The sequence below is a fragment of the Astyanax mexicanus genome, chromosome 15 (assembly GCF_023375975.1).
Source record: "Astyanax mexicanus isolate ESR-SI-001 chromosome 15, AstMex3_surface, whole genome shotgun sequence".
Classification (NCBI taxonomy): Eukaryota; Metazoa; Chordata; class Actinopteri; order Characiformes; family Acestrorhamphidae; genus Astyanax; species Astyanax mexicanus.
The window spans coordinates 21,994,521-22,009,078 of record NC_064422.1 but is presented as its reverse complement, the minus strand read 5'-3'; the positions used below and the strand labels follow the sequence as shown (position 1 = coordinate 22,009,078).

General features: G+C 39.6%; 1 protein-coding gene across 1 annotated transcript in view; it reads right to left on the bottom strand.

The window, feature by feature from the left end:
- The window catches only part of ngfrb (nerve growth factor receptor b), a 55,719-nt gene that overhangs the window by 25,793 nt on the left and 15,368 nt on the right, over window positions 1–14,558 (bottom strand). The window contains exon 3 of the mRNA XM_022669181.2: window positions 6,241–6,606. Coding sequence (XP_022524902.1) covers window positions 6,241–6,606 — 366 coding nt within the window. The remainder of the gene's footprint in view (window positions 1–6,240; window positions 6,607–14,558) is intronic.

The window sequence follows — 14,558 nt, the reverse complement described above, 5'->3', positions numbered from 1 at the left end:
TTGCTCTCAGATTGCTCTTTTGGATCTTCTTTTGTTTTGTTAGCCTGACAGTGATGGATTTTCAGCATGTTGTTTACAATTTCCAGGCATCAGGGAGCCCCTAATAAAATTGTGATTTTAATTTTCCCCAAAATCGTCAGTGTGTCTTATGTATGAATTCTATCAGTCAGATTGTAAGGAGCAGTAAAGCCACTCTGGTTAAATACAGTGTTATACAGGAGATTCACTTTAGTTCTCCAGCACCGGGGCTGGAGTAGCATTAACATTAGCCTCTAACCGCTATTTCCCCATTCCTGACTGTAGCTTGTTGCTAACCCCGGCTACCACTGCTGGAGCAGCATTAGCATTACCTGCTAATCGAGCTAGCTCTTTCGCTGTTCAGAGGTGAGTATCGAGGTGCCTTATAGTAAATACAATAATGTGAGTTGAGACTGAGTTGAGTTAAATTGTGGTTGCAGAGTTGAATGAATGTCACTTTCTCATCTTCACAAAGGACACCCATTCCTGAGAATGTCTGAGTAATTCAGCCACGTCAACAAGCCATAAGGAGGTGCGAAGTGCTGCCATAATTATGTTATTCCTGTCACTGCTATTATCTGTTTTGGTGTTTTTTGTTAGTATTGACACATAATCACCACCCTTTCCAGCTCGTCACGACAAATCTGCAACCCTTTATCTTTCTGAAGAATGCTTTTTCTCTGAAAACTTCCTACAACAACTCAACTTTAAGTCTTTAATCACCTGGGCGGTTAACCTTGTGTTTACAGACAAAATCAGTCCAAACCTGACCTTCCACTCCTTTCATTAGGCGTTAGACCGCAGTAGCCTCCCACGACCTCTGACCCTTCACCTCTGGGCTGAGATTAGAGCGGGAGGGGTTGAATGGGGTCAGGACGCCAATCTTGTAGAATCTGCTGTCAGATAAACATCAGACACACATGCTAGTACCAGACGTTTGGATCTAACATGGCAGACTCACCCTTTCGCTTGAAAGATTGCCACATGCTGGAAAATGGGCACAAGGAAACTCTGCCAACGTCAAATTTGTGTTCATTAAAGCAGCAATTCGATACTTGCTGACGGTAGATTGGAAGGGATCCAAAGATCTAGTGAAGAAATAATTATTACTTATCGCCACAGTGTCACAAGCATTCAAACTGCGACCGATTAACTTCGGTATGTTTAATTCAATCTGCCACCTGAACTTAACCCAAGTATATGTCAGTTATATCAAGAACACATACACACAAACACACACACATACACACGCTCCCTCACAGTCAGGCCTGTTGCCAATTACTACCTGTTGCACCAGTTGGGATGAGTCTGCAGAGGCGAAAAGTTTGTCTTCACGCTTGTGACAACAAGCCTGCTAATGGGACGGGAAATGGCAAACCCACAGACAGGATATTGGCAGAACTAATGCCACACTGACACTAATAATAATAAACAAATGGTCAAAGCACTGATTTGTCAATTAAATAATGTTATGATGTGATACGAGTGCTGTTATTGTGTGATTATTATCTGCTACTGAGTATACTTTTATATCGTCACAGTCAAACAGGAGCTCTATATCTCTAAAATGAGAAGAAAAAAAATCTTGCTTTAGAATAGAATTTAGTGTAAAAAGATTGTGTTTTAAATATTTTTGGAGCATGATATTGATCTACTGGTCCATGCATCATTAAATTTAATACAATATAAAAGACAAGTACCAGGTCCTATATATGTCTTGTTGTTTTATATTTTTCCGTCATTTGGTTTTATATAATCCAGACACTAGGTTAGGCTTAGTCTTAGGGTTAGGGTGAGCAGTTTTCCAAACAGGGATTAAGGCCGTTTTCACACCAGCACTATGTGGTCCGGTTAAAACGGACTATGGTTTGTTTGTACCTTTATTGCAGTTCTAATGAGCTGCTGTAAAAACAGTATTTGCTAGTAAACTGCTGATAAGGTGCAGTTTAATCTTCTAATCTAAGTTTTGCCTGATAATGCTAATTACCACAGCTATGAACAAACGCTGTCTCTGCTCCATGCTGTTTACACACGTGGTCTGTGCTGTGTTCACTACTCACAGCCGCATGGCTCAGTTTACTATGTGTACATCTGCACTGCAGGTCCTACTGAAAACACTGTTTTAAAAGTGCAGCATTCAGCATTCACACTGCACAGATATACGCGGTGGAACACAGAATCTTCTCCCTATATTTAATTTCTTGCTCCCGCACCAGACAGCTCTGACTAATCAGAGGAGACATTGTGTTTGCATGGCTTATTGGTGCATATTTTGGTGCGTTTTGGTGCATTATGCCTGTGTGAAACCAAACAGAGAGAAAAAACTACAGGTGTAAAAAAGCCCTGAGCCTAATCTTAGACTACACATAATTTTGTATAGAGATTACAAATTGAAAGGGAAAGTTGGTCTAGGACTCAGCTTAAGCTCTGTCTGCAAAATCGACTTATAATGTGACCAGGTGTAAACGTGGTCTTTGTGACCACAGATGTAAGACACAAAATAGCACAAAGTAAAAAGAGATAAAACATTACAGAATGTACTCTTGTTTTCTTTTAAATAGAGCAACATCTTAAAAAAAAAAACTAACTTGCATTAAGAGCAAGCCTGGCTAAAGCACATCCTCCAAACATGGTGGAAGTAGTTTTACATCCGGAAAAAGAAAAGAAATGTCCCTCTGCTTTGGATTTAAAACCTACAGTTTCATCAGAACAGAGATCAATATACAGGTATTTGCTTGGTTATGCTTCATCAGGAGGCAACAAAAGACTAAAAACAGGCTAAATATGCTAAGGGCGTTTTCACAGGAGCCTTTTTCCATGGGTTTGGTGCGCTAGGTCAAGTGTAAAAGCTGCTTTAAAACCCCGGGAGAGGACATGAGCACTGATATCAGGTCCTCCTAAAATCAGTGGACTGGGTTTCGCTTTAAGTGAACTTGGATACAGACTGCGCTGGTGTGATTGGTTCATTTGGTAACATGATGCTTTCACCAATGGTGCCACTTCAATTTCCATCAGTTTACAATACCTAATAGCAGATAAATCCATCTTTTAATAAGACTGGAGCAAGGTTACTGTAATGCACTGTAATACTGAAATGGCATGGGAGCGGTTAGCGACAGCATAAATGCTCGTCTTACAATGGTGTACATGGAGGAACATCTATCCATTGCAGAATGGCTGCTTGTTTGGAGGAGCTCCTGCACGGTGGAATGTCATGCACCCCAAAATGGTTGCACAATCAACCCAAGTTTATGAAAATGGTCTGAAAACGTGAAAATGTGTGGAAACACTAGCTGTTCCCAACAAACGAGCCCAGAAACTGTCCTCATTTGTTCGAGTGTGAAAATGCCCTTGTTGCCAATGCCACTGTTTCTAATGCATCCACTGAAAAGAAAGCTTTCAGCACTTCACTGGTGAGCTGCAGTTTTAGCATATTAGCTCACCTAAAGAAGGAGCCTCTGTTACTTATTGTTACTGATTTATCTTCAGCTGTTTTCCTACATTTGTTTCTTCTACTCATTCTTGAAGTGGATGTAGTGTATTTATCCCTCATTCATCTATCAATCCTCCCTCCCTCAGTTCAGTCGTATGGTGTTCTCTGTGTTTGTGGTGGTTCTCTGCTTACTTTGTAAACTATTTTCTAGATAAACTGGTTTCCATTTGCCCATCTGGAGTTCATATATATATGTAAATTGGATAAAGATTTAGATTGCATAGATAGATCTATGATTTTAAGTCATAGATGTCTGGTAGTCTTACAAACACTGATAAACAAACTAAAACAGACTGATAAACAGGCAATCTGTTCCCTTGGTTGAAAACAGTGTCCAAAGTTTACACATAATTCATTGGCAAGAAAATACATTTTATATAATTTGACTCCTCCTCCTTAGAATGCAAAAAGGTACTGGTTAGCTAAAATACCTGCTGATGCTGTTATTTGGTCTCAGACAGTCTTAACTGGTTTTTGATGGTCACGGTAGTTGAAAAGCTGGTCATCCAGGAAAAATCAAGGTATAAATAATAGCTTTTGACAAGCAAACTACATGATTGATCAACCTGCATGGTCAAGTTTGGCCAAACTGTTTGTCTAGCTTGGTTGGGATGATCATGCTTTAAGACCAACTAAACCATCAAACTCCTAGAGCTTGCCCAGCTTTGCCATGGTATTTTTTGTAGCAAGTATCATATTTTGGCTTATTAACTCATCAGAAGAGGTAGCATCCATGCAGGTCTAAATACAGGCCTTACAAATGACACCTTTCAATAAAGTGTTAATTCTTACATTATTCTTTACACAACTCATCCTGTGCTATCCAGCACAAGCAGAGTGCATCGTCTCCTATTGCCGGACAAAGTATTGATTTGTCTTCAGCTTCCTTTGGTTTGAGTGACACCCAACAATATGCTTTTGAATGCCACTTACAAGCCCAAGAGCAACACCACAGGACATCCAGCAAGGCCAATTACTCGGCCAGCGAGTGCCAGTGACCTGGCTTAAATAGAGCCTTGCTGCTGACTCGTCTTCACAATGGCATTGGGTTTTTAGAATGCATGCAGTGAAAAGTGATCTGAATGGAGAGGAATCCACCCCTCTCGCGACCCTCCGCCTGCAGGCTCCACGTCTAGCATACCAGCCGCATTCATACGACGTGTTATGATGACCTACTCCAGCCCTGCCAAAAATAGAGGGAGGGGTTGATGAAAAACGCAAGTGTAGAGGACCAACTGAGGAATAGGGGGAACAGTCGGGAATGACCCCTTGACCTATGACCATTGGGATGCTTGGGAAGCGTCCAGTCAGCACAATGATGCGCAGTGTCACCAAGTTCGGTCAACATTCTTCGATACTGTATTCAGAGTTAAAGTGCAGCCAGCTCAGAAAGTCAGAGTTCAGCAGACGTTTCAGGCGGCAAAATACAATGTGTGGCTTTTACTCGCCAAGTTTAGAAGATTTATGACTGGCTGAGTGCAACGAGAACTGTCTCTTGCTCTTCCTCTGCTGTCTTCTGTTCTCATATACACTCTGTGGCCTTTTTATTTGAAACACTTCTAATGATGCTTTGCATTAAGAGACTCTAGCTGATCTGTTGGTGTGTTGGGTTGTGTTAGCTATTCTCTAGCCTTTCGTCAACGGTCAATTAGGGTTAGTGTTAGAGACAAGGTATTGTCTCAATGGTGGGCCTAGCAGTGAAACTGACTTGTGTAAAAAGCCCAGCAATACTATACAATTCAATCCTTCCAGCGGGCTAAGCGCTGCCACTATGATCAGGAGTTTGCCAGTTCGAATCCTGCTCATGTAGCTTGCCGTTGGCTCCTGGAGCCCTGAGAGAGTACAATTGGCCTTGCTCTCTCTGGGTGGGTAGATAAGTGGTGATGTCCGCAGCAGAAGGCATCTGTGAGCTGATGTATCGTAAACAAGTCGCTGCGTTTTCCTCTGAGCGCGCTGTGATGCTACTCGACAATGCTGCATGAGCAGCAGTTTAAAAAGAGGCGGTGGCTGAATTTACATGTACCAGAGGAGGCATGTGCTAGTCTGGGGTTAGGTTGGGTAATTGGCTGTGTAAATAGGGGAGAAAATGTGAAAAAAATTGAAATTAAAATGACAAAAAAAAGTAAGTAAATGAAAAATACCACTCTTCCTGATTTCCGCACACCAGCAATGTCTATTTAAATAAATCTTCATTTCAGTGACATTTAAGCTTGAGATCAGTCTTTAAATTAGCCTATTTTTACTGTAACTGGCTAAATCCTCAACCACCATTAGCAGTGCAGAGGCCCTAGCACTGCTACTGCACCATTAGCAGCGAGCTTTCGGCCTCACCCAGATAACCAGATAACCGCACCATTAACATCGATATTGCACTGTTTGCATCGCGACCACTCCAGCTTCAGCCTCAGTCTGCACTGGTACTGGGGTAATAGCCTTGTTATCGTGGCATTAGCCCCATTAACCACTGCTACTGTAGCATTAACATCACTACAGTAACTAGCCTAACTTGCTCAACATCTCCATTGTGGTGTAACATTGCTATTGTGACATTAGTCCCATTCAGCATCACTACTGATGTGTTAGCATCCCTATGACAGTGTTAGGCTTCCTTGCTGGCTGCTAGCTTTGCCCAGCATCCTTACAATGGTGTTACTCACAGGCTTCATTCATCAGGACCCTTTACACTCAAAATATTTACTTGTAAATAAATGTAGTATGTAGACCCCTACCTGTCCAATCCTGGCAAATGGTGTCTCGCACAGGGCTGCAGTGCTCCAGTTCAGGCTGGTCCTCGCACACGGTGCAGGGCAGGCAGGGGTCCAGACCACTGTCCTGGTCCGAGAAGGTGTCGTCCTGGCACTGCTCGCACACTGTGTCGCGGTCAGGCTCACAGCGCAGCAGCACTCCCTGGCCGATGGGGCATGTGGTGCATGCCTCGCAGCGGTTACTCAATAGCGAGTAGAAGTAGCCATAGTCACACACGCAGATGGCATCGTTGGCGTCTGTGCAAGGCGTCTCCATACGCAGCAGACCTGTGCACTGGGTGCATTTCTGGCATTGCTCTGTGTGGCTGAAGTTCTCTGAGAACGTTTCACCTGGAGAACGAGAGAAAGACAGTGTGGGGAAAGTGTGTTTATGTTCCAGCAAACTACCAGTAAATTAGTTTTTACACAATTTACAATGGTTGACCATTTAGTTTGCTATGGTCATTCATGAAGAAAGCACATTCTGAAGGCTGTGCTATGAGTCTTTGTTTGTTTCTAGCAATTTCTTTGCAGAATCAATACAGAATGCAGAACTCTCAATGAATGTCAAATTGATAGTGCCATAAACAAACAGCTATACTTTAAATTGTAGTAGCAAGAGTGCAAAGTTTTTGGAAAAAGTGGAATTGTTGTGGAATTTGTCATCTAATCTGGCCAGAAAAAAATTACCATCCTGTGCTGCAATGTTTCTAACCACAGTTCTGCCCAAATACGAACTCTTCCTCTTTCATTAACCACACTCAAAAAGATGCTGACAGATATTTCTAATTTAGCTACTTATCACTTCTCTTTCACACACTTGCTTTGCACATGACAACACATCACTTAAACTTAGCAACATTCAACCTATGTGCAGCTTTGGCTACACCCCCTTTTAATGTAATGCTTTATATATTACATACTCTAATGCTTTTCTATTTATATAAATATATAGCATGCAGACGTAAGAACAAGTCACTGAGTAATAAGTCTCAGAACTTATGGGACTTAGAAGTCCCATGATAGTCCAAGCTTGTTTCAAGTCAAATGGCCATCCAAGCCACTACAGTTAACTCCCAAGTTTTGTTGAGTTAGTAGAGCCTCAGGTGAAGTCCCAGGTTAGTTTAGGCGAATCTTAACTCAAATCTCACATACAAACAAGAGAAGTTAAATGTTAATTTAAGTAGATCTAAATTCAAGTCCCAAGTCAATACCAGCAAGTCTCAAGTTGATTCCCAAGTCAATTCCAACAAGTCTCAAATCGAGTCCCAAGTCAATTGCAGTAAGTCTTAAGTTAAGACCCAAATCAATTCTAGAAGGTCTAAAGTCAAGTCCCAATTCAATTCCAATAGGTCTCAAGTCGAGTCCCAAGACAATTCCATAAAGTCTCAAATCGAGTCCAAAGTAAATTCGAATAAGTCTCAAATCGAGTCCCAAGTCAATTCCAGTCAATCTAAAATCGTGTCCCAAGTCAATTTAAGAAAGTCTCAAGTTGAGTCTCAAGTCAATTCCATTAAATCTAAGGTTGAGTCCTAAGTCAATTCCAGTAAGTTTCAAGTTGAGTCCCAAGTCAATTTCAAAAAGTCGAGTCCCAAGTCAATTTCAGTAAGTCTCAAGTTGAGTCTCAAGACAATTCCAGTAAATCTAAAGTCGAGTCCCAAGTCAGTGCCAGAAAGTCTCAACTTAAGTCCACATACATAACAGCAAATCTCAATCAAATCCCAAGTCAATAAAAAGCAAGTCTCAAATCAATTTTCAGGTCAATAGAAGCAAGTCTCAAGTTGAGTTCCAAATCAACACAGGCAGGTCTCAGGTTCATTCTCAAGTCAGTACAAGCAAATATGAAGTTAAAATACAAGCCATTGCAACTTAGTCTAAGCAAAGCATTTTCAGCTAATGTGTTTTCTAACAATAGATACCAGAAATGATGGTAGGATAATTAATGACGTTAGTAGTATGATAGAATATGTAGAGTTTATTTGTGAATACTGATAAAGGCATGTTCAACGCGTAGATCTTAACTCTTAAATATAAAATCTTTTCCACTTCTAAAAAGACTAAATCTAAATCTAATCAAAGTATGTATCCTTGTACATTCATTGTTTAGTTATTATGTCTCCAACTTGGTGAATATTTGAGTGCTGAAGAGAAAAAGCAAAGTGAATCAGTGGTTTCATGTCAATAATTAGTTTTTTTTTGTATAATCTACTCTTACATAATGTTGTTTTATCACATTAAAACACGCTACGAATTTAATATTCATGCTGCACAGTGTCCATGGACAAAGTGTAGGTCATAGCGGTTTTACAGCTTAGTCATCTGAAGGAAATCAAGCCTTATCTAAGTTTATTTGATTGCTGTTCATATGCTGGGCAATCAATGGACACAAAGAGTATATTTATTCTCTTTACTGGGCAAGAACGTCAGCAGATTTCAGCATGTGATGGTTTTAATGGCCCAATAATAAAATAAATATTATGTTTAAAAAAAGCCAACAAAAGCACAGTGGGGAAAAAAAACGGTGAAAGAAAAAAGGATTTAATTCTGGAAAATGAGATCAGTGTGACTCATAACAACATCAATATGTTTTCTTTTAGAAGTGAGGAGGGAGCACTAGGTTGTGCCCAGCTTGACAGAGACTGGACTCAGGAAGAACACTGACGTTGCAAATTGGAAATATGATATCAATAGTGCGCAATCATATAAGTGAATTTAGAGAGATCAAAAACGAAATGATGCAAGACTCTGTTGTTCTGTGTATGTGCTGTCAAGATGTTTGTGACCAGAACTGTGGAAGGACTTTAGTGTACAAACCTTTTAAAGATGTCTTATATCATTAATCTATTTATGCTGTTAGTTATAGGATTATACCTGATATTGTCCAATGAAAAGCAAGTAGCTCCATTTTTGTGGATTTTTAATTTGCAGCATAATTTGAACAGACAAACTGTCCCTTACCCTATGCCAAAATATTCTGTGAAGCATTTAAATGACTTTCTATCTGGGGTGCTGTTAACTTGCAGTTTCTGAGGCCGATAACTCTAAAGAACTTATCCTGTGCAATAGAGGTAAATCTTAGCAAAAAAATAAATTCTTCTGATGAGAGCCAGTTTCATCATAACATTTGATGGATTTGAGGATACTTTAAAACTTCTTGAAATTTTTCATATTGATTGAACTTCATTTCTTATTTTCTTTATTTCTTTATTTCTATTTTTATTTCTAATTTAGATTAGTAATTTTGCCATTATATGAATTCTAATATTAATCAAATAGAGCTATTCACTGTGTATCAACCTCTTCACAACTGATTCTCTCAAACACATTTAAAGGGCAAGAAATTTAAGTAGAAAATGTTTAAGTGTAATATAATGATACCTTTCTCGCTTGTGTAGTTAATAACAGCAAATCCGCCAATAAGCGTTTTGTTGATATTATACATTAATGTTGTTAATGAATTATCATTAGAGAGGCCCAGTTTTAAATTACTCACAAAATTCATAACATAAAGAAACAAACAAACTTTTTATAGACTTTTTAATGGATAAATAAATACAAGTGACTTCACTATTTGGTCAAGTAGTATGTCATGACTCCTGTGTCATGGCCAGTCATGTCGCTAAATCTATCTCTGATTGAAAATATGCAGAATGCTATCAACACAGTTTCATCATAATATTTGATGATCTTCGCAACTGCATGTGAGGATTCTTTCAAAGTTCCTAAAATTCTTAGTTTTTACTGACCTTCATTTCTTAATGTATTTTTTTGTATAAAAAAAATAATAATAATCGTCTGACATGTTGCATTATACATACATGACCAGCTACTTCTGTATGTGGTATTAAATATCTGTAAGAGCCCATATTAATCTATTTTTAATCCTTTATTGTCCCTGATAACCTTTCTTTCTTTCTTTCTTTCTTCTGCATTAAAATCTGATACTTTCTTCTCAGTGAAACCCAGATTTTTGCAATCTTCTTTTGACAATGAGTGTAGGTACACTTATTTAGGATAAACTTTACACTTATGATCAAACTAGTGCTAAGCTGTTGTATTCGGCTACAGGATCTGAAAGTTGATCTTTCTACCAAAAAAATAAAATAAATAAGTTTGTGCTGAAATCAAAGAGAGGCCCTAAACAATGTCCCCAGTTTTAAGTTGCTGTCATTGTGAGGACACTGTGTCCTCACAGATATGATAGCATAAACACACACACACAGACACACACATATTCTAGGGAACATACTTCTATCCAGCCTGAGTTACCAGATTGACTTCCCTTTTATGGACACATGACAAACCGAAGCCACTGGCAGAATGTTACCTATGCTCTTCTCTAATGTACCAGCAATGCTACTGACACACACACACTCACTGCAGCCTGACTGAAATAATGTGCCCACATGCATTATTGATGATTAGCATTATGATAATGGCCCAGAGCGGGCGGAAGAGGGGAGGAGAGAGAGGCAGATAGAGAAAGAGAGAGAGCAGTAGGGAGGGAGAAGGAAGGATGGTTTTCGTCCATCTGCAGGAAACGCTCCGGCACTCTCAGCCCCCTGGACAAACCCAGCAAGCCCCAAGCACGGGCCACTTTACCCCCTCATTAATAAGTCCATTAGCAGCCGGAGCGTACGACACTCCAGGGAACGGCAAAAGCTCTAATCAGGGATCAGGATGATGCTGATGATGAGCTGACGTGGCCAGCTGGTGGCCAAGCTCGTATGATACGGCCGAGGGCACTATTCTCTAAGCCTGTTAAATGCTACAGAGGATGACCATGTCCCCGGAGTCGGTCTAAACATGACCGATTATTTCAGATCGTGTTGGGTTGGGTACTGAGATTAAGTCTACAGCTCTGGAAAAAAAAAATAAGAGACCACATAAAAATGATGAGTTTCTTTGATTTTACCAAATTGAAAACCTCTGGAATATAATCAAGAGGAAGATGGATGATCACAAGCCATCAAACCAAGCTGAACTGCTTGAATTTTTGCACCAGTAATGGCATAAAGTAGCATAAAGGTTATTTTACTCAAACATGTACCTATAAATAGCAAAATCAGAGAAACTGATTTAGAAACTGAAGTTTTAAAGGCTAAAAGAATCTTCTCTCAATATAAAGATTTGACAACCTACTTTTTGAAAGTTTTTTTACCTTTTAAAGGTTTTCACAGTCACACATTGTTGTAACAAACAGGACAAAGAGCACCTTAATATAGGATCTTATTTTTTGTAGCACCTTAATTGTTATTTCGGCTTACTGAAGTTATGTCTACATCCGTTGCCACTTAAGACCCATGTTTGGTTTTAGTGAGTGTAAATAACTTTTTAAAGGTTTGAAGAAAAGGTTTGTTTCCTTGATGTAACGATTTTTTATTTTCTTCACACCCACACATCTCTGTAATATATTTCTTTTAGGAACCAAAAGTGGTTCTTCTATGACATCTTAAAGCACCTTTATTTTTTTTAAAGATGGGTATGGGTAAGTTGTGGGTTACTGGGTTTCAGCCAATGCTGTAGTGCCCGATGCAGTCCTCCAGGTGGACGGCCATTTCCGGTTGAGAGTACGCTGTGAGCTATTGGCTGTCGCTTCTCACCAATGTGTGGATAAATGCTGAGTATGAATGGTTGTGTGTAAAATGTGTACATTTTAAAGTGTCCTTGGGTTTCTGGACATGGGGCTTTCCCTTTTTTAAACGTAGGATTTAGGTGTAGGCTGCTGAAACTATTACAAGATAAAAAAAAATAAAACATTAGATTAAGATGGAACTTGTTAATTGGTCTTGAACAGTACAAAGACATGACCAACAAAGCAATCTGCTGCATTAGCATATCAGTTATCTTAATATTAATGAAAGTCTGCAAGAAAGTAAGGTAATTCTAGCTTGTCAGCCAATTCAATTGTATTTCTTTAGATTTTAAATGTTTTTTTTGTGGGCTGTAGGATGTCCTTTGGTGGGTTAAATGGTGTAGGTGTAGGATACTAAAACCTTCCTACTAAGCCATCTTTCTTAACCCAATTATGAAGTGAGCACTCACTAACTAGGAGGAAAGTAAGCACACATGCTTGGAGTGGTGGGCAACTCTAGCTGCAAGACAGAGGGAGCAAGTGGAAGTTACTGTAGGTGCCTTGCTCAAGGGCACTTCAGTCGTGACTTTCGCTTCATGGGATCAAACCAGTGACTTTCCCATCACAAGGCTGCTTCTCCAACCTCCAGGCCATGGCTTCCCAGGTGTAGACTTAGCTACAGTAAAAGAAATGATGGTGGTCTTCACCACACGAAGTAAAACCTGTGTGCGTGTGTTTGTGTTCTCCTGTTATCTTGCTGAGGCCTGTTGGTGTGCTGACGCATGAGTGAGAGTGCATATCTACACTCTCTTTATTAAGAAAACCAGGTCTATCAAGTCTGAGTCATTCTGGCTCCAGTGCTCTCAGTCCTTCAGTTCTCACCTATATAAACCACCTGATCCACCACCACCCACATCAGACCCCCTCTACTACTGCTGCTACTCAGAAGAAGAAGAAGAAGAAGAAGAAAAGTAGAAGAAGAAAAGTAGAAGCAGTAGAAGTAGAAGAAAAAGAAGTAAAAGAAGGAGAAAAGAAGAAGAAGAAGAAGAAGAAGAAAAGTAGAAGAAGTAGAAGTAGAAGAAAAAGAAGAAAAAAAGGAAGAAGTAAATGAAGGACAAAAAAAGAAGAAGTAGAAGAGGACGAAGAAGAAGATAAAGAAGGAGAGGAAGAAAAGAAAGGAGAAGAAGAAGAAGTAGAAGAAGATAAAGAAGGAGAAGAAGAAAAGAAAGGAGGAAAAGAAGAAGGAGAAGAAAAAGTAAAAGAAGGAGAAGAAAAAGAGGAAGTAGAAGAATACAAAGAAGAAGGAGAAGAAGTAGAAGATAAAGAAGGAGAAGAAGAAAAGAAAGGAGAAAAAGAAGTAGAAGAAGAAGAAAAAGTAAAAGAAGGAGAAGAAAAAGAGGAAGTAGAAGAATACAAAGAAGAAAAAGAAGAAGGAGAAGTGGAAGAAGAAGAGAAAGAAGGAGGAGAAGAAGAAAAGAAAGGATAAAAAGAAGAAGTAGAGGAAGAAGATAGAGAAGGAGAAGGGGAAGAAAAAAAAGAAGAAGAAGAAGAGGGAGAAGAAGAAGAAGAAGAAGAGGGAGAAGAGGAAGAAGAAGAGGAAGAAGAAGAAGAAGAAGAAGAAGAACCATCTGACCATGTCTAGAATAATCTTATCTAAATGTTGAATTGTTCTATATCATAAGTAGAGCCTATATTGTTTATATGTAGATTCATTGTTTTAAGAGGTTTCTACCACAGTAAAGAACAATTTAAACATTCAAATGGCTTAGTTAGTTGCCATGTTTCTAATTTATAACTTCTCCCTAAAATAAAAAAAATATATATTTGAACCACTTTGTAAAGGTTTTCAACCACAATAAAGAACTATTTAAAGGACCATTAGTTTTTTTTTAAATAGTCCTGAATCCCTCCTCCTGGTTTGTGAATGGTTTAGTTGTGTTTCTGGATAGCGTGTTCTTTTGACAGCAGGGGCAAGGGAGAGGATGACAGGTGGGAGACGGGGTAAGAGGAGGGGAGGGACCGGTGCGTCTAACATGTCGTTCGAGTATTTTGGCCCCGGGCGAGGGAGTCAGAGAGGGCACATACCTGTTTTAAAGGCTTAACAGGTTCTGCTAAGCACCGTGGAATCAGGACTTTTAAGATTTGCTGTAAACAAGGAGCCGCAGATTCGCTCAGACCATCTCAAACTGCTCCGATATGAAGAGCGGAAACTGGACACAAGCTCACAGTTACATCCTGCGGTTTAAACAGCCGTCACAGTTCCTTACAAATGAGCCCGTGTAAGTGTCTTTCTGTCCGTCCATTAATCATCAGCTGTTCTAGTGAAAACTGTCTGACTGACCTTTTCTTGTACGAACGCTGCTTTTACCCTTTCGGCGACAGGGGCTGAATGAGTGTAAAATGGTTTAAAGTTGAGGGGCGGGGCTGGGAGAGGAGTCGAGAATTGTCTGAGAAAGGTCTCAGAGATAGGCCTGTCATGATAACCATTTTTATGATATACTTTTCCAAAAATAATTGCAATTGTTTCAATGTTAAACCATTTTATGCCATTGATATAATGCTAATACACAGCCAGGGCAAACAAAAAGTAAATGATCTGGGGTTGCTGCAGTTGGTCAGGTCTTGGTTCAGCAACAGTATGTGCTGAAAGGATGAGGTCAGCTGACTACCTGAATATACTGAATATAGACCAGGTTATTCCTTCCATCAATGGATTTTTTCTTCCCTG